Source organism: Platalea leucorodia (assembly GCF_965183815.1).
Source record: "Platalea leucorodia genome assembly, chromosome: 20".
In the NCBI taxonomy this organism is placed as follows: Eukaryota; Metazoa; Chordata; class Aves; order Pelecaniformes; family Threskiornithidae; genus Platalea; species Platalea leucorodia.
Genome location: NC_138842.1, coordinates 7,658,121 through 7,680,775, shown reverse-complemented (window position 1 = coordinate 7,680,775; position 22,655 = coordinate 7,658,121). Strand labels below are relative to the sequence as shown.

Genomic DNA, 22,655 nt, shown 5'->3' with positions numbered 1-22,655 from the left:
AAGTGCACCCTGAAAGTGGTGACCGTGGGGTCAAGTGAGGACACGGGGGTCAAGTGAGGTTAATTGGGGTCAACGGAGGACACGGGGGTCAGCCGAGGTCAAGTGAACCCCTGAAAGTGGTGACCGTGGGGTCAAGTGAGGACATGGGGGTCAAGTGAGGTTAATTGGGGTCAACGGAGGACACGGGGGTCAGCCGAGGTCAAGTGAACCCCTGAAAGTGGTGACCGTGGGGTCAACTGAGGACACGGGGGTCAAGTGAGGTTAATTGGGGCAACGGAGGACACGGGGGTCAACCGAGGTCACCAGAAGGCCTGAAAGTGGTGACCGTGGGGTCAAGTGAGGACACGGGGGTCAAGTGAGGTTAATTGGGGTCAACGGAGGACACGGGGGTCAGCCGAGGTCAAGTGCACCCCTGAAAGTGGTGACCGTGGGGTCAAGTGAGGACACGGGGGTCAAGTGAGGTTAATTGGGGTCAATGGAGGACACGGGGGTCAACCAAGGTCACCAGAAGGCCTGAAAGTGGTGACCGAGGGGTCAAGTGAGGACACGGGGGTCAAGTGAGGTTAATTGGGGTCAATGGAGGACACGGGGGTCAACCGAGGTCAAGTGCACCCCTGAAAGTGGTGACCGTGGGGTCAAGTGAGGACACGGGGGTCAAGAGAGGTTAACTGGGGTCAACGGAGGACACGGGGGTCAGCCGAGGTCACCAGAAGGCCTGAAAGTGGTGACCGTGGGGTCAAGTGAGGACACGGGGGTCAAGTGAGGTTAACTGGGGTCAACGGAGGACACGGGGGTCAACCGAGGTCAAGTGAACCCTGAAAGTGGTGACCGTGGGGTCAAGTGAGGACATGGGGGTCAAGTGAGGTTAACTGGGGTCAACGGAGGACACAGGGGTCAACCGAGGTCAAGTGAACCCTGAAAGTGCTGACCGTGGGGTCAAGTGAGGACATGGGGGTCATCTGAGGTTAATTGGGGTCAACGGAGGACACGGGGGTCAACCGAGGTCAAGTGAACCCTGAAAGTGGTGACCGTGGGGTCAAGTGAGGACACGGGGGTCATCTGAGGTTAATTGGGGTCAACGGAGGACACGGGGGTCAACCGAGGTCAAGTGAACCCTGAAAGTGGTGACCGTGGGGTCAAGTGAGGACACGGGGGTCAAGTGAGGTTAATTGGGGTCAACGGAGGACACGGGGGTCAACCGAGGTCAAGTGAACCCCTGAAAGTGGTGACTGTGGGGTCAAGTGAGGACACGGGGGTCAAGTGAGGTTAATTGGGGTCAACGGAGGACACGGGGGTCAGCCGAGGTCACCAGAAGGCCTGAAAGTGGTGACCGTGGGGTCAAGTGAGGACACGGGGGTCAAGTGAGGTTAATTGGGGCAACGGAGGACACGGGGGTCAACTGAGGTCACCAGAAGGCCTGAAAGTGGTGACCGTGGGGTCAAGTGAGGACACGGGGGTCAAGTGAGGTTAATTGGGGTCAACGGAGGACACGGGGGTCAGCCGAGGTCAAGTGCACCCCTGAAAGTGGTGACCGTGGGGTCAAGTGAGGACACGGGGGTCAAGTGAGGTTAATTGGGGTCAATGGAGGACACGGGGGTCAACCAAGGTCACCAGAAGGCCTGAAAGTGGTGACCGAGGGGTCAAGTGAGGACACGGGGGTCAAGTGAGGTTAACTGGGGTCAACGGAGGACACGGGGGTCAACCGAGGTCAAGTGCACCCCTGAAAGTGGTGACCGTGGGGTCAAGTGAGGACACGGGGGGTCAAGAGAGGTTAACTGGGGTCAACGGAGGACACGGGGGTCAGCCGAGGTCACCAGAAGGCCTGAAAGTGGTGACCGAGGGGTCAAGTGATGACACGGGGGTCAAGTGAGGTTAACTGGGGTCAACGGAGGACACGGGGGTCAAGTGAGGTCAAGTGAACCCTGAAAGTGGTGACCGTGGGGTCAAGTGAGGACACGGGGGTCAAGTGAGGTTAACTGGGGTCAACGGAGGACACGGGGGTCAACCGAGGTCACCAGAAGGCTTGAAAGTGGTGACCGTGGGGTCAAGTGAGGACACGGGGGTCAAGTGAGGTTAATTGGGGTCAACGGAGGACACGGGGGTCAGCCGAGGTCAAGTGCACCCCTGAAAGTGGTGACCGTGGGGTCAAGTGAGGACACGGGGGTCAAGAGAGGTTAATTGGGGTCAACGGAGGACACAGAGGGGTCAACCGAGGTCAAGTGAACCCTGAAAGTGCTGACCGTGGGGTCAAGTGAGGACATGGGGGTCATCTGAGGTTAATTGGGGTCAACGGAGGACACGGGGGTCAACCGAGGTCAAGTGAACCCTGAAAGTGGTGACCGTGGGGTCAAGTGAGGACACGGGGGTCAAGTGAGGTTAATTGGGGTCAACGGAGGACACGGGGGTCAACCGAGGTCAAGTGAACCCCTGAAAGTGGTGACCGTGGGGTCAAGTGAGGACACGGGGGTCAAGTGAGGTTAATTGGGGCAACGGAGGACACGGGGGTCAACCGAGGTCAAGTGAACCCTGAAAGTGGTGACCGTGGGGTCAAGTGAGGACACGGGGGTCAAGTGAGGTTAACTGGGGTCAACGGAGGACACGGGGGTCAACCGAGGTCAAGTGCACCCCTGAAAGTGGTGACCGTGGGGTCAAGTGAGGACACGGGGGTCAAGTGAGGTTAATTGGGGTCAATGGAGGACACGGGGGTCAGCCGAGGTCACCAGAAGGCCTGAAAGTGGTGACCGTGGGGTCAAGTGAGGACACGGGGTCAAGTGAGGTTAATTGGGGTCAACGGAGGACACGGGGGTCAACCGAGGTCAAGTGAACCCTGAAAGTGGTGACCGTGGGGTCAAGTGAGGACATGGGGGTCAAGTGAGGTTAACTGGGGTCAACGGAGGACACAGGGGTCAACCGAGGTCACCAGAAGGCTTGAAAGTGGTGACCGTGGGGTCAAGTGAGGACACGGGGGGTCAAGTGAGGTTAATTGGGGTCAACGGAGGACACGGGGGTCAGCCGAGGTCAAGTGCACCCCTGAAAGTGGTGACCGTGGGGTCAAGTGAGGACACGGGGGTCAAGTGAGGTTAATTGGGGTCAATGGAGGACACGGGGGTCAGCCGAGGTCACCAGAAGGCCTGAAAGTGGTGACCGTGGGGTCAAGTGAGGACACGGGGGTCAAGTGAGGTTAATTGGGGTCAACGGAGGACACGGGGGTCAGCCGAGGTCAAGTGCACCCCTGAAAGTGGTGACCGTGGGGTCAAGTGAGGACACGGGGGTCAAGAGAGGTTAACTGGGGTCAATGGAGGACACGGGGGTCAGCCGAGGTCACCAGAAGGCCTGAAAGTGGTGACCGTGGGGTCAAGTGAGGACACGGGGGTCAAGTGAGGTTAATTGGGGTCAACGGAGGACACGGGGGTCAACCGAGGTCAAGTGAACCCTGAAAGTGGTGACCGTGGGGTCAAGTGAGGACACGGGGGTCATCTGAGGTTAATTGGGGTCAACGGAGGACACGGGGGTCAACCGAGGTCAAGTGAACCCCTGAAAGTGGTGACCGTGGGGTCAAATGAGGACACGGGGGTCAAGTGAGGTTAATTGGGGTCAACGGAGGACACGGAGGGTCAAAGGAGGACAAGAGGGGATAACTACTTCGAACTGGGCTCAAAGGAGGGGCCCCGGGGGACGTGATGGCACCGAGGACGCTCAGTCTCCTCGCGTGGCGTCACAGGCACCGGCTGGGTCCCACCGGGCCCTGGGGGGGGCGGGGGGAGCCGCCCGCTGTTTGAAGCTCTTTCTCACAGCGCCGTGGCCATGACCCACCCCCACCCCCCCCCCCGTGGAAGGTGTCGGCGCGGCTGGGCAGTGCCAGCAGGGCAGAGCTGGATGTCCGTGGGCAGTAGCGTCTACCCCTTCCGCTTGCCCGTGCTGTTGAAAGGCACTTTCCTTCCTCCGCCGCAGGACTCTGGTTGCCGTTCGAGCTGTGCAAACGTGCGACGAGTCTTTATTAGTGGGTCAGTGTCAAGTCAGACTTATATTTCAACTTCATCTCCTTACTGTGTTAAATAAGCACCTCAGATGAAACAAATTGCATGGGGTTTGCCTAATAACCTTGCCCCGGCTCATCCTGTTTTACTGTCGCTGTCTGACCTCAGTTGAGCCCCAAAGGGACCAGGCGAGCCGGTTTCTCCTCCCCAGCAGCACCAGGATGGTGGGGCTGCAGCTAAAGAGGGTAAACCTCCGAGCTGCGCAAGAGCCCCCAGAGACCGTCCCCACTCCCGCGGGGTGCCAGCGGGGAACCGCAATCTGGCCCTCGCCCAACCCCTCCCGGCAAGGCATCCCCACGACCCGCCGAAGCGGGAGGCGAGCTCCCCACGGCCCCTGCCCCGCCGCTCCCACGTCCCTGCGTGTTCAGGGCAGCCTGGGGCGGGGGACAGGGCCGAGGGTGCCGGGGCGGGCAGCCAGGGGCCAGCAGAGCCACCAGCGGGGTTGCCCAGCCAGTCGCTAGATGTCCGTGTCGGGCCGGCTGTCGCAGGGCTTTGCTGCAGGAACGGGGACGCGCGCTGCTCCTGCCACGGGTGTGCGGAGGAGCCAGCGGAAAGCTCTCCTGCGTCTGTGTTGGAAGATGTCCGCAGGGCAGAAAAGTCATTGGTGCCGGGCCAGGAGAGTGGGCAGTTCGAATGCCTCGGGCGCAAAGTTTAACCTCTCTCAGCTTGAACTTTATTAGCCAAGAAACTCTTGCTGGATCTAACAGAGGGGAAAACATGAGGGCAATTTGCATGCTGGCCTCGCCGGGGGGGAGCAGGGTAATGGATCCACTGGAGCGGGGTAAGGGTGGCCCTTGGCAAGGACTTCTCCGCTTTGGATGAAGCTCCGCTTCCACGGCAGCGTGGCAGCTCTGAAACCGGACAAAGCAGGAGGGTTACATGGCCACAGAGGCCAGCGTGTCCTAGCTCCTCTCCTCCCGAGACAAACCCCGCGTAGGTACTCCCCTGAAGCACGGGTGCCTCGAAGCATCGCTGCCCGGCGCAGGCAGACCAGGGGAGCCTGGCTGCCGGCTGGGCGCATCCTCCCGCAACCTACCTGCGGCTACAGGTCTGCCTCGTTCCCTTGTCTGTGGAGCGAAAAGCAAGGGGAGACGTGTTACGCTGGGCAGCGTGGCTGGGACGGGAGGGAGTACGAGCCGAGAACCCAGCGCTTTCGGCTGGCAGGACTAGGACGGGGAGGAGAGATGAGGCTGCCTTAAAACCGTGCAATACCCACCTCCTCTTCTTCTTCCCTCCGCAGTGGAACCGCTGGCCTGGGGGCAAGAGGAGCAACTGAGGCCTCTTGCAGCTGGAGCCGTCCCCCCCGCCCCATCTCCCCCGCCCCTCTCCGCTCCGAAGAAGCAGTCCTGCTCCGCGAGCCTTGTCCCCGCAGCAGGGACCACCGGGTTTGGCTCCTGCGGGAAGCCCCGAGCACCCCTGCCTCTGCGCTGGGGCTGGCCTCCTGCACGGCTCCCACCGGCGTGGGGAGACCCTGGCCCCACGTGCTGCCTCCCGGAGCCCGGCTCAGCTGCGCTGCCTGGCCAGCCCCCCTGCACCCAAAGCTGCGGCTGCCCAGCAAAGCGGCAGCCACGAGACCCCGCTCGGATGCTTGTCTTTCTCCCCAGGCTGCACCCGCGGCTGCAAACGCAGGTGGTTTTCTCATCTTTCTCCCTAAAACAGCCGTGCAATGTCGCTGCGTGCAGCTGCGATGTCGCGGCCGGCCCCGCAGAGCGAGGACGGGTTCACAGGGTGCCCTGCACGCTTGGCACCGCCTCTCTGGGAGCTGCCGGGGTCTGAGGGCTCTGGGAAAGCTGGCTTCTCACTCTGGAAATGTCAGTTTTCTCTGCTATTTTTAATTAGTGACCTTCCCTCTGAAGCCTTGACGCTGGCAGGGAAACGCTAAATATTTATGTGGTCGCCTGCCCAACTCCCTTTCTGCTGGGAGCTCGCCTAGATGGAAATTTCCCAGGCGGCCCCGACTGCGGGCGATGCCCAGGCCTCGCGTGGCGGGGCAGGGTCGGTGGCCCCCACCCCGGCAGCCGGCTGGGGCGAGGAGGGAGGCGAGCCGAGCAGGGGCCCCGCACAGGGGAACAGAGCCAAGGGGGGTGTCCGGCCCACCCGAGCCACTTACTGAGGATGATGAGGAGCCCAATGACAAAAGCTACGACGGCGAAGATCAGCCCCCCGTTGCGGATGGTCTCATAGTCTGGGGAGGAGGAGAGCAGAGCGGGCGTCAGCTCGGCCGAGGCGCGGGGCCGAGCCCGCAGCGAGAGCCCACGGGCAGGCGTGGGAGCGGGCTGCCCGTCCCGCTGCCCGCAGCCCCTGGGCTGCTCGGGGCACGCACTCACCGTAGCTGAACCTGTCCAGGCCCTGCTCGGGCGCTTGCTCTGGAAAAGAGGAGAAACCCAAGTGAGAGCCAGGGCCTGGGGTCGCGGTGGGCACCCGGACGGGGAGGGGAGGTGGGAAAGATCAGGAATGAGGACTGCAAGCAAGAGCGCTCTGACTTCCTTAAGATGCAGCCGAGCCAGTGAAGAATTCCCAAATTCCTGGTTTGCACCTGAGGAAGTTTAAAGTTCACGGTGCATTTGCAGGATGCATTCGGAGGACATGGGGGAGGCCCTCGAGCTGCAGGCAGGGACCCGGCTCGCCTGTTTGCAGCAGCCGGTTGCTATCTGCTAAGGCCGCAGCGCTGGCCGAGCAGCCTTGGCGGTGCCCTGGGGAAGCGCCGCTGCCCACAAGGCTCCGCGGGGCAGCGACGCTCTGCTCCGGCGGCGCAGAGCACTGACCAACCCCTCCAGCTGGCCCCTGGCGCCGGGGTGCGTCCCGGCAGCCTCCCTCCGCACCGGCGGGCTCATCCGTCCGATGGCTGCGTCACCGCTCGAGCCACCTTACCTGACTGCGCGTCGCTCTGCCAGGAGCCGTTTGGAAGGAGAAATCCCCCTGAGAAGCCGAACGCCAGCCGGCACCGATGCACCGGCGGGCTGCAGAGCTTTGGGGACGCATCCCCACGTCTCCCCCGAATCCTCTGCGCTTCTCCCGCGCAGGCTCCTGCCTGGCCCGAGGGACCAGCCCTGCGCCTCCCGCGGCGATGCCCCCGGGGAAGCCCCTCTCGGGTGGGCCGAGCAGGGCGCTGGCCGCGGCCGCCTGCCGCCCGCCCCGCTCCCCGCAGCGCCCTTACCGTCACCCATCGTGTCGGCGTGTCGTCCGGCGGGCGTCTCGCTCTGGGAGCGGGCGCCCACGGGAAAGTGCATTAATGGGGAGACAAAGCTCATTAAACATTAACGGCCTCGGTGTAATGTTTATCGCAGTCACGAGGGGAGGCGCAGGGCTCCCACCCGCCTTTGGGAAGGAGGCCCGGGAGGGGAGGGCAGGGTGCGCACCCGCCGTGCCAGCTGGCAGGGAGGGCTGGGCACCCCGGAGCCGCGGGCGTCCCTGACCCAGCCGGGCGGGGGTGGCACGCCCTCCCTCGCTTTCCAAACGTCAGGCCAACTGGGCTTCACCTCCCGCTGCGGAGGCGAGCCCGAGGCGGGGGGCAGAGGGACGGGCTCGGGTACAGGCTGCGGCTGCCTTTCGCTAGAGAGAAGCGGGCACCGTGCCTCGTCCCCGCAGCCTGGCACCGCAGGTCCCCGCAACGGCCAGGTCAGTTCCTCCCAGCCCAGCATCGAGGCGTCCTGGGGGGCCCTGCAGCACCCCGGCACGGCGATGTCCGTGGCGCACCCCGGGCCGGCGGCGGGTACCAGGATACGGCACCCCTTGGGGCTGTGCCAGCCCTGGCCGGCGAAGCCAGCTGCCGGGCGGGCTGCTCAATCCAGTTTGCTCTGATCTCACCATCAGCGAGCGGGAGTCACGCGCCCAAGCCCATTAGCTGCGGCGGCCGGGGGAGCCGGCCCAAAGCAGCGCTCTCCCTGCCGTGCCCGGGGCTCAGCCCCGGCTGAGGAGCGCGGGCGCCCGGAGCCCGTGGCAGCTCAGCTCCGGCGCCGCGGGGTGAAGCCGAGCCCTGGGAGGGTGGTGCGCGGGGCCGCCCTGCTGCCACGGAGCCGAGGCGGTGCTCAGCATCCCCCTGCATCGGCGCGCCAGTGGCCGCAGCACAAAACCTCCCAAAAGGCCGAGGGACAAGGGGGCTCTGTGCCCGCGTCCCCCGGGGCTGCGCAGCCGAGCTCGCTGCTCACGCGCTCCCTTCACACGGTCTCTGGCTATTGTTGAAACTGCTGCTGGCTGCAGAAAAGAGCACGGCAGGGAGGGGGCCAGCACAAAGCCTGTCTGTGCCGGCCGGGGGGCACGCTGCCACTGCCCCCCTGCGCCCCAGCCTGGCTGCCGGCGCAGAGGAACAGCGTGGGAAGCGGCCCGCCGGCTCGCCCAGCCAGCCTCCCCAGCAGAGCTGGAGCCCTCGGCCCCTGGCCCGCTCCCCGCAGCCTTTCCCCCGAGCCCCGGGAACGCCACGGCCCTTGAGACGACACAGCCAGGCACCGATGGAAAGGATATTTTATTCCTTTCCTCCCTTAGGTCACAGCACAGAACCCACCAGTCCTTTACCACAGCAGCACACTCGCCTATTTAAAAGGAAACACAATAGCTCGGTTTATTTTACAACAGTCAGGATTTTGCCATTTCTACACACCACAGGGATTTCTTTGTTTCGTGTTAACGCCGAAGGCACACTACAGACACCACGGGCACTGCGACGCGGGACGCGGACACAGCTGACGCTGGGGCTGGGCTGCGTGGGGCCTGCTCTGCCCGAGGCAGCGCGGAGGCAGGAGGCGAGCAGAGCTCTCCGCAACGGCCGCAGGGAGGGGAAGGGACGGGGTACCGGGGACACGGTCCCTCTGCCTCGCGCAGGTGGGACAGAGCGTGCTTCCCAACGCCACCAAGGGATGCAAAGCACGCAGGGCCACAGCCCATGCTGGAGGCAGGACCGCTGCGGCGGGTAGGCGTAGCCGAAACCCCTCACAAAACCATCCTGCAGGACAAGAACCTCTTCCCGGCATGCGGACGGCACTCTGACGTGTTTCACTGCAGCCCTGGGGATCCACCCTGCCTTGGCAGGTGCCCACGACCAAGCCGGCAGTCCCCAGCCCCAGCTGAGCCCACGGTTTTGCAAGCCCATGGGCCTGGGGAAGGGGCCAGACTCCCCGCTTTGCCTCCGACCCAGGAGTGGGCACAAGGTGACACTCCAGAGCCCTGGGGGAAGCCCCCGAGCATCGCTCACTGCTGCTCCGCGGGGAGAAGGGGCAGTTGGCACCGGGAGGCCGATGACACGCAACCGTCACAGGACGACATGCAGCACTGACGCGGGCGGCCGCGTCCCGGACCACGGCACAGGGAGCAACAAGGCAGCAGGAAGGGCAGGGAGCACCAGGAGGAAACACCGCCGCCCCTTCCCTGCCGGAGACGAGCAAGGACAGGATCTTCGTTTCAGTCCGCGTTTCTCTTTAGCCCTCAGAGACTGTTTAACCTGCCCGCCTCCGCCTCGCGGGCAGGCAGAGCGTTGGCGAGGAGCTGCTTTGCGCGGGTTAGCAGGGTCACCGCTGCGCAGCCGTCCTCTTTCACAGTGTCGCCGTGCTGGGGGATCTCACGGGCTTCTCTGCCGCCGCAGCATTTCCCCACGTTTACAACGGCATCCCACACAGACGGCTTGGTTTCAGCCAGGGACACAAACAGGGAGCACCGAGGCGGCGAGAAGGGGGAGCTCCCTTCAGCCTTAAATCCAGCACCCAGGTGCCACCACCTAGGGCACCCCGCCTGACTCGCCCCCGCCGCGGCTGCCTTTGGGCTGGGGTGCGCGGATTATGGCCGAAACGGCACCGCGCGGTCCAGAGTCACGCTGGGCAGGCCCCCGAGACGCCGCGGGACTGGTCCCCGAGCCCTGCCCAAAGGCAGCCGGGGCGAACCACGAGCCCCCGGCTGCGGGTGCGGGGAAGCGGGGGGACGCGGGGCTCCGCCGGGGCTGCAGCGGGCCCCGTGCACCGCAGCCCGCGCCGGCCTGCCCTGCGGCTCCCCTTCCCGGGCTTGGGGGGCAGCGCCTGCCAGTCGTACGCAGCCGGAATCACAACCACAGCACGAGAAAGGTGAAGAGAAAGTCACTATTACAACATCAGCAACAACTAGCCCTAGAGGTAATGATCACCTCACATCAACGTTACACACCACTGGAGGCAGAGAGGACGGTGAGCGGAGTTTAGTCGGGTTAGTAAACAGAACCGGTGCTGGAGTACAGAGGGTAACACAGACACGGCAGCTTCGCATCTCCTTAGAGGGACCGGTTGCTGCGGTTTCAGTTTCCTCGCAGGCCACTGGCATCTGCGGTCCGAGCATCTGTCCTGGGGCCTCTGGGTCTGCGCGGGAAGGAGAGCAGCGAGTCAGGCCGGGAGCGGCGCCGCCGCCTTTCCCTGCGTGCGGCTCGTCCACCCGCAGCACAAACCGCGCTCCCGCCGGCACGGGCTCCAGGCTTCGCCCCTCTCCCAGCGCGGGCCACAGCCCGGGAGCTCGGGGGAGCTCCGCAGGCGAGGAGCGAGATGCCCTGGGGGACTCGCGCTCCGCTCTCTACAGGCCCTAAAAATAAAACCATTTTGGGGCGGGGGAGCGCAAGGAAAGGAAACACAACGCAAGGGAAAATCCGGACAGATGCTTCCTTTTTCTGCTGGGCTGCCTGGGGCTTGCTGAGCACAGGACACCCGGGACCGTGCCGAGCACGGGACACCCGGGACCTTGCCAGCACTGCACGTTGCCCTGCCACAGCCCCTACCAGTGCTCGCTGCTGCACCGTGCTGGGGATGTGGAGCTGCCCAGTCCCAGCAGACTGGTCTACTCGGAGCCCCGCAGTTGCCCCCCCTACACAGCCCCGGCTGCCCCCCCGTTCCTTCCCAGCACCGAGGCCGTGACAGCCCTGGTGCCACCACCCACGCTGGCCGGGGCCGGGCCGCGGCAGCCCTGGGACTCACCGCATGGCTCTCGTTCAGTTCTCTGCTTTCTGTGCTCCCGTTGCTGCAAAGGGAAGAGCAGAGCGGTTTGCAGCGCCCGCCCAGAGCTGCGGGCTCCGCAGGCAGGCGAGCGCAACGCAGAAACGGTGGGAGAGCACGCGCGGCGCAGGACGGGCGCCCTTACCGTTTGAGGTGATCAGGTTCTCAGCCTGAGCCTCCTCGTCCCCTGGAGCTCTGCAAGAAGAGGTGCCCAGTGAGAGCGGCTGGGGCCTGCACCCCGTCCCAGGGGGTGGGATGCCCGACAGCGCAGGGGCACGCCGAGGAAGGTGCCCTGGGAGCGGGCACAGGAGCTCTGCAGCAGAGCATCCCTCTGCTTTGGGCCCCAGGCGCCCGAAAGGGATGCTCAGAGAGCGCAGCCACGCCGCCAGCTGCGGGAGGGAGCCCGGGAAGGGCTGAGCAGGGGGCAGAGAGGCTCTGCAAGGGAGATGCTGCCCTCACTCACCTGGGCTTCTGGTTGAAACTGCACCTGCACCTCCTGCCTGCGAGGGGAGAGAAACACCATGAGCGCGGCCAAAGTGGGAACGGGCCACGGCCTTTCCCGACAGCCACCCCCCACGAGACCGGCGCCCGCACGCCCAGCACCCGCCTGGTCCCCAACTTACTGAGTATGAGGAGGATGCCGACGGTGAACAGGACCACGGCAAACACCAGCCCCCCGATCCTCAGGCTCTGGTAATCTGGGGGAGAAGACACAGGGGCTCGTTCCTGCCGGGCTCAGGGAAGGGGGCAGCCTCTTTTGCTCCCCATCGCACAGGCGCACACGTCCCTGCCAGCACACCCATCCCTGGGCACGGCGATGCTCACCATAGTTAAAGGGGTCTTCCTCCTTCTCCTGGGTGGCCACTGGAAATAAGCAGACAAGGGGTGCGAGGTGAGCAAGCCTTCTGGCCCAGCCCCTGCAAGCCCCCCCCGCCCCGCCGCTGGGGCAGGGACCCCGCTGGGGCTGCGGGCTCCCGGGGCTGCCGCCCCCGCCTCGCTCCAGCCCCCCTGGATCGGAGGGGCGGCTGTCCTCCGGGGCCCCGCAGCCTTTTCCCACGCCCCGGCCACCTCCTGCACGCGGGAAGCCCTTGGCACCTACCGTCTGCCACAGCCGCCGGCACCAGCAGGGAGCACAGGAAGATCAGCACTGCCTCCATGGCCGCTGCGAGAGAGGGGAGAAGTGGGCTCAGCACCCGGGCGGCTGATGGAGGGCACCGCGACGGGGCTGGCTCTGGGAAACACCTGGGGGTCGGCCACGATACCTGGTGCCGTGGCTGCGCCCAGCCCGACGGGGACATGGCGGCTTGCCGGCGCAAAGGAGGGGAAGGGTTTGAGCAGACAGACGGGCAGGCTTTTTGTGGGGTTCTGTGGTATATTTTCAACCACCTCTGCAGCACTGGCTCTGCTCCTGGCATGGATCTGGGTGCAGTCTCAAGGCTGCACTGCAGGCAATGGGGCCAGCACAAGGGCTGTGATCTCTCCGTCAAGGTCAGTGCTGTGCCCTTCACCCAGAGCGTGCTTTAATTTGTCCCAATTAGCATAGCAATTACAGCACATTCCTACAACGAGGCCAGTGGCCCTGGTGGGACAGGAGCTGGCGGCCGCACTTGCCCCTCCCAGCTCCCCACGCTCACCTGCAGCAGCAAGGAGAGACCCCAAATACCCCGCGGTCCCCCCTCGCAGCTGAGCCTGTCCCTGCCCCTTCACAAGCACCGACACGCTGCCCTGTGCGGGGCACAGGCCCTTCTCCAGGGCTGCCAGCCTGGGGGTAACCCCGCCAGCTCGGGCAGGGGCTGCACATCTCCATGCCCCGAGCTGCTGCTGCACCCGTCTGGGATGGGCACCCTTGCTGCTGGGACCAGCCAACACCAGGCACCGCTGCTCTGCAAAGGGAGGGCCCTGCCAGCGCACTCGGTACCTGTTAACTGGCCCCGAGCAGAGCGGGGCCGGCACGAGCATCCTTCTCCTCCTCCCGAGGGGACAGGCAGGGGTCGGGGCAGCAGCTGCCCTTCGTCCGCCCCTTCCTGGTGGGTGGCTGCGCGCGGGGGACGCCTCTTGCCAGGCGCAGGGGGCTTGGCAGATGCCTCCTTCGCGGGAGCGAGCCGGGGGCTCAGGAGCGCAGCGGCAGGTTGGGCACTGCCTCCCCGGCCGCCCGCAGCTCGCCCGCCCGCGGGGCTCCGCTTGTTTGTGTTCTGCTGCTGCCAGGCAGCCGCCAAGCGCCCCGAGGACAGGGCTCGGTGGCCATACATGGTGCGGGAGCGCGAAGAGGGCTCGCTGCTGGCGCAGAAGGGGGGTTATCAGGCGCCCTGCACGGCGCTGATAGCACCGAGCGCTCCAGAGCTGCTGCAGCTGCTGTGCTGGATTAGTGCTGATAAGAAAGGGGCCCTCGACAGCAGGAATTCAGCTAGCTGATGGATGCAGATCCCCAGCGTGGAGCAACCTCCATCCCAGCCGCCAGTGACGGGGGGGGGCAGCTGAGCTGCCCCAGGCCGGCTCCTCGGGGCACCAGGGTCCCCCAGATCCTGCTGCGGCCCCTCGTCCCGGCTTCTGCTGTGAAGGTGCCCAGAAACGGCACATGTGGAGCGGGCTCAGCAGTGCCCACCGGCCTGCCAGAGCTGGCCCCCCCGGCGCTTCGCCCCACGGCTGCTCCCCGGCGCTGCCTTCGGGAGCCAGCTCCCCTCGCGCCTGCGGAGGAAGCGGCCTCCAGCCCCGCGAACGCGGGGAGCACGTTTCCACAACGCGATTTATTCATCAGAACAAGTTGCGTCCCATGGTAATTCACGTCCTTCCCTCCCCTTCCATGCCTTCTCATTTTGAAGCGAACGTGTTTTATCTGAACACTGGAGGGTTTAATTTCCCTTGCCTGCAGCTGCGCTGCCATTGTGTAGCGCGGGGCTGCGCTGCCACGCTGCGCTGGAGCGTGCCGCTGCCTCCCCGCGCCCAGCCAAGCCCCCTCGTTTGAGGCGGCACGTAATTCTGGATAATTACCAGGTCTCAGAAACGCATACAAAGAACCCAACAGCTGGTGATACAGTAAATTCTAGTCGCACGTTTTCCTCTGCCCTTTATCTCATGTCCTTTATCTATTTACTGCTGAGGCTGCCAGCGCAAAACCCAGTGGCGTTACCCGCTAGGAGGGTGCTGTGTGTGCATAAGGAGAGGCAACGCCGCACACGCTGTTGCTAGATGGACGGTATCAACGGGCTGTTATAGCATACTAACCATGCCTTTATTTTTTGAACAAATCATTCATCAGATTTTTACTGTTCATTTTGCCGTTATTTGACTGCTATTGTAGCAGCGGCTCGGCGACATCCCCTGGAGCGCAGGCTCGGGAATTCTGCATCGTTCGCCGCCGTCGCTGCGCTGCGCCCCGCCGCCCCAGCCAAGGCGTGCGGCAGCCCTCTCCCAGCGGCCGAGCTTTCCTGCCTGCAGCCCCGCGCACGCTCCCCCCCACACCCGGCAGCCCCGGCACCCACCCTCACGCCTTTTCTCTTTCGGGGCGCTCCCGCTGATGCCCGGAATGGCGCTTTACAGCACAGGACAGCCCTGCCTGCAAGGCTAAGCGGGTCCGACACGCAGGCCAGAGTTCCCAGAGCGGCTGTGGAAAGACAGGAGCCACGTTGCTGGCTGCCCGGGTGCGTTGCCAGCCCTAACAGAAGTGAACACCCCCCAGGTCCGGCACCGCCGCCGGCTTCGCTCCCCCTCTCCTGCCGCCGCCCGAGGAAGCCGGCCGGCGCTGGGGCCCTGCTCAGCCGCGGCCCTTGGTTCCAGTCCTCCGCTCGGCTTTTGGCTCCTTGCATTTAGTGCAGCAGAGTTCACTTTTTTGCCAAGCCAAGCACTCGGCACACATATGTTCTTTGTTTTTCTAACTCGGTTCCCAAAATTCACACGCTTCCGCACACGGAAACTTCTCTCCGCGCGAGTTAACCATGAGGACTGGCGGTGTCCTCGCTAGAAAAACAAACACAGCATTCTGGAGTGCAAACGAGCCCAGCTCTCCTCCAAGGAAGCATATGCTTTGCGAAGTGCCACAGGTTTTTTGGGTTGTTCCAAGCTGGCCCACCCACCTTTTCGTGAAGCTGAAATAAAGTGAGAAGAGCAAACACTGCACAGGCTTTGCCGTTTTCCCCTCTTGCGCCTTCAGGCCGCAGCGTTCAAGGCACAAAGGCGCCGTTCCCTGCCCTCCGTTCACGCAGAATCCAGCTGCGCCTCTGCACAAAGGCAGGGGAAAACCAGCAGCTGCCCGATGAGCGACGGAGCCCCGCGGGCACAGCCCGCTCCTCGCCCGCCCGGCGCGGCTGGCCAGAAATCTCCCTGGTTTTTCCCCAGCAGCGGCACGAAGTTTGCGGTCCCCAAACCGAGCAGCCATGGGGAACAGGGAGCGCGGGGCACTTTGCACGCGACCTGAATCAAAACATGTTTTTTCCTGTTAAAACTGCAAGATCTGCCTTAACGCGGAGAGAGGCAGCGCAGCAGAGGAAGCGGGGCAGGGCACCCAGGCTCCCCTTCCCTCGCACCTCCACCCCGTCCGCAGTTTTAAGAGGGAAACCCAAACCTTTACCCCCCATCCCCATCCGCACGGCTGTGCGAGAGCGGGTGCCGGGAGGAGGATATCGGGCATTCGGCCACGACGCAGACCAGGGAAGTACGTGGAGTTCTCCGTTTGGGGGCTCGCCTGTGCTTTCGCGGAGCCCCTCTCTGCCACGACGGGGATGAGACCAGGCTGCGGGATTAACCCTGCGCCACTGAGGCAGCCAGGGCCGGACCTGCGCCGTGGTGAGGGTTTGCAGGCGGTGCCCACGAGCCGCCCTCGCCCCTGCACGCTTGCAGGGCCCTCGGCCCGGGGATGCCCTCCCTGCCCGGGGAAAGCACCGCCCTGGAGCATCTCGGCCCCGGCACTGGGGCCGGAGGAGCCAGCGCAGCTGCGGCTGCCCCCTCAGCGCAGCCTGGCCCCTATGGCCACCAGCCGGGGCTGGCAGCCCCCGGAGCGGCACCCCAGGGCAGGCGGCACCCGGCTGGGGCTCCCTCCCATCCTGCCCAGCGCAGCCAGCAGAGACGCCATGCTGGGCTGCTCCCGCGCAGGGGCTGCGGCCCGCCAGCGTGGGCCTGAGTCAGGGCTGGGCAGCGGCGCCAGGGCCACGCTCGCCGCTCCCTCTCCACGCTGGGCCCGGGCTTTGGGCAGCCGGAGCTGGGAGCCCCCCGTGCCCACGCGGGCGCAGCTCACAGGCACCAGAGCCGGCCGGATGATTCACTGCCCTGCTGCCGCCCCGCCAAGCTCGTAGCCAACGTGCTTCGCTCCATGCAAGGCACAGTCACAGCTCTCCCTCAGCCTCCTGCTTCTGGATAATCCCTCCCTGCAATTCTGCATGTCACTGGGTAGCGTATGGGCATGGACGGAGTGCGTGCGAGAGAGAGGAACGGGGGGAAATCCGGGCAGACAGCCCCAGTCCCTCCTGCCCACTGAGGAGCTCTCCATTGCGTGGCAAATCACGCCAGAACAAGGCAGGTAAATTTGTAGCGGCGTTGAATCTCAAAGTCCCGTTTTCCTTTTCATTGTTTTTGCGTAGATCAGCCCTGTCAAGTCTCAGCCATCACAGCATAACGCTGGGCAGCCTCCTCCTTCCGTCAGGAGTCCTCGGGGCATCTCCTGAAGATCAGACCTAGTTAAAATCTCCAGTTTCTGTGCAGAGCCCCCAAGACCGTGACAGCAGCACTCAGTTGCCTGGAGCATTTAAGAGCGTGCATGTGTGAATGGACATTTCCAGCTACGCATAGATGTGCTCTTCTGCCATTTCGCGTCAGCATCAATCTGGCTACTAACGTGCCTGTTGTTGCGCCTCGTGTTCCTGAACGAGAGAGAAGGAGAGATTTCCAGCCCGCGCCCTTCTGGCACGGACGGCACTTCCCAATTTTGGTGCCGATTCAAAGGCTGACGGCATAGGAGATCAGGTTTGGGGTATCTCCCCAAAGCAGAGGGTATTCAAAGGAAACCCTCTCCAGGAGCCCCGGGAACCCAAACTTCAGCCCTGCTTCTGCTCAACGAGACTCACACACGGACCCCCCGGACCAGCCCCGACCGGGTCGATGCCTGCCAGAAGACGCGATCGCAGGGAATCGCTGACCGCGGCTAAGCGAGGCTCCGAGCGCACCCTCTGCTGCATCCCTCACCTGTACCCCAGCATTAAACCTGCCTCCTGCAGGGCTTCTTCCAGCCTCGGGCAACTGGCCCTAAAACACGAAGGAGCCTTCGCCGAAGCTGCCTGGCCATTTCTGGCTCACGCGCAGTCCCCGGCCCACCCCGATGACCCACGTTTCCCCAAACGAGAGGCAGCAGGCGTGAAACAGCGAGGCTAGCCCCGCGTTTGAGGCAAACCTCCAGCACAATGAGTGCCGAGCTAATGGCCGCCCGGCAGCGCCGGCTTCGGGAGAGCAGGCAGAGAACCCAGCCCTTGGCTCCGGGGAAGCAGTAACCACCGCCGCCACCTCCTCCTGTCAGGACTCTGCTGCTCCTGTTCTCTCCTTGTTTGCTTAACAGATAACCGGGTGCTGTAAGCCAGAGAGCGCGCCTGCTGGAAGCGTCCCGTCCCCCGCCACGCCCGGCGCTCCCCAGCCCTCGCCGCGCGCCGGCCGGACCGCGGGCTCTGCGCGCTGAGCGGGGCGCGGCCGGGCACCGGCACGAGGGGAGCCGAACAGGTCAGCCAAAGCAGAGGTTACCGGGCGGGTCCTGGTGGCGAGAGAAATCCAGATCACCAGAAAACACTGAAATAGCGGGGTAAGAGAAGCTGTTTCGAGCTCCCTGCGTCCTGGGGTACCACAATACTGCCACGTTCAGCAGAGCATCAAAGAGCGGACATTTTCTCCTTTCTCTCCTTTGCTGTTACCACCAGCCAACACCGCTGCCGAGCACAAGGCAAGCAGAAGTCCCCACCACGCGCGGCCACCGTCCCTGCCAGCACCGCCACGGCTGCACGCCGCAAGGAGGGACGGCCGGGCGGCACAGCCCCTCGGCGGGACGCCTCCGCGCTACCCGGTGCGAGCGGTGCCTTCTCCGCGCTCGGGCAGCGCGACGACGCGACAGCCGCGGAGCTCGGTCTCTTTACGCTTCGGAAACGCACAAACAGCCTGAAAGACAACCACAGGCGAACAGCCAGGCACAAAGCTGCCAGTTTGCTGTGCTGGGGACTCATCCTCAACACCGAAGCCGAAACTCCCGGCAAAGCCGTGACTCTCCGCGACACGTTAGCCGAACAGCTGAGTTTCAAGGAGGCAGCTAAAATTCCAAGGCGAGTGTGAGACGCGAGGAAGGCGCCCCGCACCTGGCAGGCGCGGGGTATTCCCGGCAGGCCCGGGCGCGCGCTCCGACAGGCGGCCTGGCTCTGCAGCCACGGCGCTTCGGCCTGGCGGCTTCCCCGCACGCGCTCCCCATCGCTCCACCTGGGAGCCGCGCTCCTGCTGCGCGCGGGCAGGGACTCTCTGGGCTCGTCTTCCTTTCAAACCGGGAGCGAAACCACCCAGGGGGACTCAAAATCCCAAGGGGAGCCCACAGCACCTCGGAGCACCGCGGGCTTGCCGAAACGGGTGCAGGAGACTGCTTCAAGTCCTAATCCACAGGTGCCTTTTCCCGAGAGGCTGCTCTTTCATGCTGCAAAGCTCGTTCGCAGCTACGCGAACCACCTGTCACTTGCCCTCCCACAGAAACCCTCCTGCAAGATCGGAGTTCCACCACACGGACTCTGGTATCTGCTTCTTCGGGAAGCATTCGTTGCACATCCCGAGAGACGCGCTCTTCCCTTCCCCGCGTCCGCCTTCCCGCGAGGAAGCACTCGGCTGTTTACGTGTCGCTACGGTGTTACTAAAATATTGAACAACAGAAGCCGGAACGCTGCCAAATATCTGGCGAGGAGGATTACCGCCCCGGCCCCTGAGAGCCCCCGGCCCCAGGGCGGCCGGGGAGCAGCGGGGAGGCCGGGCGCGCCCGAGCTCGGCCCGCGGGGGGCTCGGGTGGGGACGGCCGGGGCCCCCTTCCCCGCACGGGGGGCCGGTAGCCAGGCAACGGCGGGATGAGGGAGCCCAGGGTACCCGGCGTTGCCATGGCAGCCGCCAGGGCCGGGGATGCGGGCGGCGCGGGGCGATGCCCCGGGGCCCCGCTCCGGCCCGGGGCGATGCCCCGGTACCCGCACCCCCGAGCCGCCCGGGGCCGGGCTCGCCGCGGCAGCCCCGCGGCCCGCCCCGCCGCCCCCTCCCCGCCAGCCCCGTCGAACCGGACCCACCTGAGCCGGCCGGGCCGCTGCTGCGGGCGGTGCGGGGCCGGAGCGGAGCGGAGCGGAGCGGGCAGCGTGTGCGCGGAGCGCGGCGGCCGCACAAAGGCGCCGGGCGGGGCGGGGGCGGCGCCTGCCGCCGCCGGGGGGGCGCGGGGAGCGGCCCGGAAAGGGCCGGGGCGCCGGCGGGGAGGACGGGCCGGGAGCCGGGGGGTCCCCGCCGCCGCCCCGGAGGTGCTGGGGGAGCCCTGCCCCGCTTCCCTGCCGCCGCGGGGGTCCGGGCGTGTGCGCGCCCCCGCAGGAGCTGGGGCTGCCCCGCAGCAAGCGGTGCCGCGGGCAGGGTGCTGCTGCGGGGGGGAAAGGCTTCCACCGGGCTTGGGACCGTCCCGTCCCGCACCGGAGAGCAGGCCTGGGCTCTGCCCCGCGCCCGGTGCGGAGGTAGCGGGGGAAACGGCGAGCAAGCGATGGCCTGCTGGGGCTCCTCCGGGGCGAGCAGAAAATCGGCGTAGAGCCATGGGCGAGCAGGGCGCAGAGGCTCGTCTCTCTTGCTCGCTGCCTCCCGAGAGCAGAAGGGCGTAGCTGGGACAGGCGATGCCAGGCTGCCAGGCCAGGTGGCCCAGGTGGCCCAGTTCACGGGGCTTAAATCGGCTCTCGGGGGCCGCCCGGGGCAGGCCAGCTGGGGAGGGGGCAGCAGGGACGCTCCAACCTGGCCTGGCTCAGCAGTGGCAGCGCTTGGTTTGGTCTCAGGCGTGCTCGGGCCGCGCTGCCTGCATTGACCCCCCCGATCCGCCAGCATTTAGCAGCTGCAGAAAAACAGACCCTTTGGGTTTTACCCAGAGCAGATCAGAAACCAGCACATCCTTCAGACAGTCAGGGCAGAAGGCTAACAGGAGACGGGCTGGACCCACCGCTGCTGTGCTCAGGCGCCCTGTGACAGAGCTTTGTGGCAACCACCCAGTTTCTTCCCCTTGCACAGCGGAGCGCCTCGGGAGGAGCAAGATCCGGGAGGGAGCTACGCGTTTAACAGCCCCCGGAGGGAACGCCTGTGCCTGGCGCGCTGCTCGCGGCCAGGGAGCAGCCTGGGAGCAGCCACAGCGGGGAGGGCAGCTTGGGTCCTGGCTGCGCTTGGAGCCACCGAGGGGCCCGCGGGCTCCGGCCAGGGCCACCGCCCCGCGGCTGCGGGCATCTGCAGCAGGAGGGCAGTGAGCTGGGGGCTGCCCCGAGCGCCCGGGAGCTCTGCAAGCCACAGGACCGCAACCGCTCGGCGGTATCCACGCAAACCCAGAGCTTGCCACGGGCCGGGCACGGTGGCAGATGGGCAAGGGGGTGCTGCGAGCTGACTGCCAGTGCCACGGGGCACCGCTGCCTTTCAGGCCAGGCTGGCACGCCCGTGTCTGCCTGGCTCCCGCTGCTGCCCTGGAGAGCCATTTCTTCTTGAAAAAACACCTTAGCAATGCTGTCACCACTGAGCTGCTTCATCCCCTAATAACTCAAATGCATCTCAGATAGAAATCAGCCTCACGGACAATAATGGCACAGAGTCCATTGTACATCCATTTCCCAGTTTCCAGTAAAACATAAAAAGAAAATAAACCGGCACTGGCATTTCAAGGCAATTATTCAGAAGGGCCACGAGATACAGACCAACGCAGAGGAGCTGGACAACGTCAAGTCTCTCTAATGCATGGGGATAACATGATAAGGCTGTTGGTTACCCTGCAGCGAGCGAGGCAGGGATCCAGCAGTTATAATCAAGTTTGGGGCTTCTCTGGCCTTACCCCGTCCTCAGCTGTTATTATCCGCTCCACCCAGTAAGATATTCCGATGCCGTGATCGCGCCCTGGGGACTGCAGCGAGCGCGGCGGGTCTCTGCGGAGGCAGAGACGCTGAGCCCCCGCGCAGGCAGCGGCCGGGACGCACGGCTGGCTGCGGCTGGACGCGCTACGTGCTCTCCTTCCTCCAGCTCTTTATTTACAGATTTGCAAGGGGCTGCCCAAAGCAAGCAGAATCTAAAAAAATTGGCACCGCGGCCTGTTTTCTGTACAAACTCAGGTGAAATAGAGACCCCATTGTGAGGGTAGGAAGCGGGGGGTCGGCTGCGCTGCTCCCACGGAGGGAAAGCGGCTCCGGCAGCTGCTAATGGGAAACGTCTGCTCGACAGAGCCGCGCTGCTGGAGGGAACCGTAGCGAGCGATGGTTTCTTTTCCAGCGAAATTGGGCCAAACCTTTTGCAGGCTAGCAGCACGGAGTGGTTATTTATGCTAATGAAGGGGCTGGGCTGATCTCCTCATGCTATTTGAGTCAATAGGAGCATTGCCAGTGGCTCCAACAAGGGCATGATTTCATCTCAGCCTGTGTCATCTTACGCTGGAGCAGGCGCGGAGCAGGCATCTCCTCCCCGTGCTCTCCGGGCAGCGAGGCCTGGCAGGGAGTAGGGCAAGGAGCCGCTCGCTCTCCAGAACTTTCCCTGCCAATTTTAAGGTCTTTTCCTTCTCTGCGATGCCAAGCTTGCAAACGTTTGCAAACTGCCCGTTCGGTGGCAACGCAGCCCTTGGCACGCTCAGGGGCACAGGAGAAGCGAGCAGTGGCAAAAGCGCGTAGCCATATGGCTGCGTTTAGCCCAGTAACGCCGTCTTGCATCAGGCCCAAGTCATTCCTTGTGCTCCGAGTTCCCCTGGGAGCGACGGACAGAGCAGCAGACTGTACCGACGCTGCTGAGGGCCGTATTTGCTAGTCGAGCCCAGCCAGCCTGGGGATTGCACAAGCTGAAGTTTGGCAACTCCGTGCCAAGTGATGACGTTTCTGACTGCGGAAGGGAACCAATCCGAAACTATGGGAAAAACATTTTTGCAGAGAAACATCATCTCCGAAACCATATAAACAAACCGGTTTTGACACAACAGAGTAGAGAGCTATAAAAGGAGAGTTTGGGAGAAACACCGCTAATGGGCGGTGATTCACATGGTGCCTGCCAGACTGCATTTTTGTAATTTATATTCCTTGGGGCCCCGGCTTATGATTTCTAAAGCAGAGGAATATGGAAACAGCCTGGCCAGATGCGGGGCCACGCTCGGCGCCCCCGGCTCGGCAGATGCTCCGGAGCAGGGCGCAGCCGAGCGAGCGGGGACAGCCTGCCCGCGGGGGTGCTTGCCCGCCGTGGGCTGTTCCCCCGCAGACAGGACCTGCCAAGAACGTGCACCAGGGACGGCAGCACCGCAGCTGGGAGCTGCCCAGAAAGACATCGGCAAAACGAACTGGATTCGCCCAAACCCCAGCGTGATCTCCTCCCCAGCCAGCTGGACGCAGGGGAAAGGTGGTTCCGTGCAAGAGAGGAGGCAAAGCAGAGGCAAAGCCCGCTCCCAGCGGGGCTCTCCGCGAGGCAGAGGTGCCGGGGCCCTACCTGGCTGCGGTGCCCGAGC

At 64.5% G+C, this 22,655-nt stretch overlaps 2 protein-coding genes across 3 annotated transcripts; both read right to left on the bottom strand.

Moving 5' to 3' along the window:
* Window positions 1-4,506: 4,506 nt before the first annotated feature.
* Window positions 4,507-8,443, bottom strand: LOC309599342 (uncharacterized protein). The gene is made up of 5 exons (XM_082330660.1): window positions 7,195-8,443; window positions 6,365-6,403; window positions 6,148-6,222; window positions 5,074-5,290; window positions 4,507-4,888 (listed from the first exon to the last, which is right to left on the bottom strand). Exons 1-5 carry the CDS (start codon window positions 7,286-7,288, stop codon window positions 4,738-4,740), a joined length of 576 nt encoding a protein of 191 aa, XP_082186786.1. The 5' UTR covers window positions 7,289-8,443; the 3' UTR covers window positions 4,507-4,737.
* Window positions 8,444-10,085: 1,642 nt separating this feature from the next.
* On the bottom strand, window positions 10,086-19,331 carry FXYD6 (FXYD domain containing ion transport regulator 6). Of its 2 annotated transcripts, none has more exons than XM_082330659.1 (8): window positions 19,249-19,331; window positions 12,075-12,137; window positions 11,801-11,839; window positions 11,599-11,673; window positions 11,439-11,475; window positions 11,121-11,170; window positions 10,958-11,000; window positions 10,086-10,351 (listed from the first exon to the last, which is right to left on the bottom strand). In XM_082330659.1, the coding sequence occupies exons 2-7, from the start codon at window positions 12,130-12,132 to the stop codon at window positions 10,972-10,974; spliced, it is 288 nt and encodes a 95-aa protein (XP_082186785.1). In that variant the 5' UTR covers window positions 12,133-12,137; window positions 19,249-19,331; the 3' UTR covers window positions 10,086-10,351; window positions 10,958-10,971. The 2 variants fall into 2 exon arrangements, with proteins under 2 accessions (XP_082186785.1, XP_082186784.1); XM_082330658.1 differs by lacking the exon at window positions 19,249-19,331 and adding an exon at window positions 12,894-13,331.
* Window positions 19,332-22,655: the final 3,324 nt, after the last annotated feature.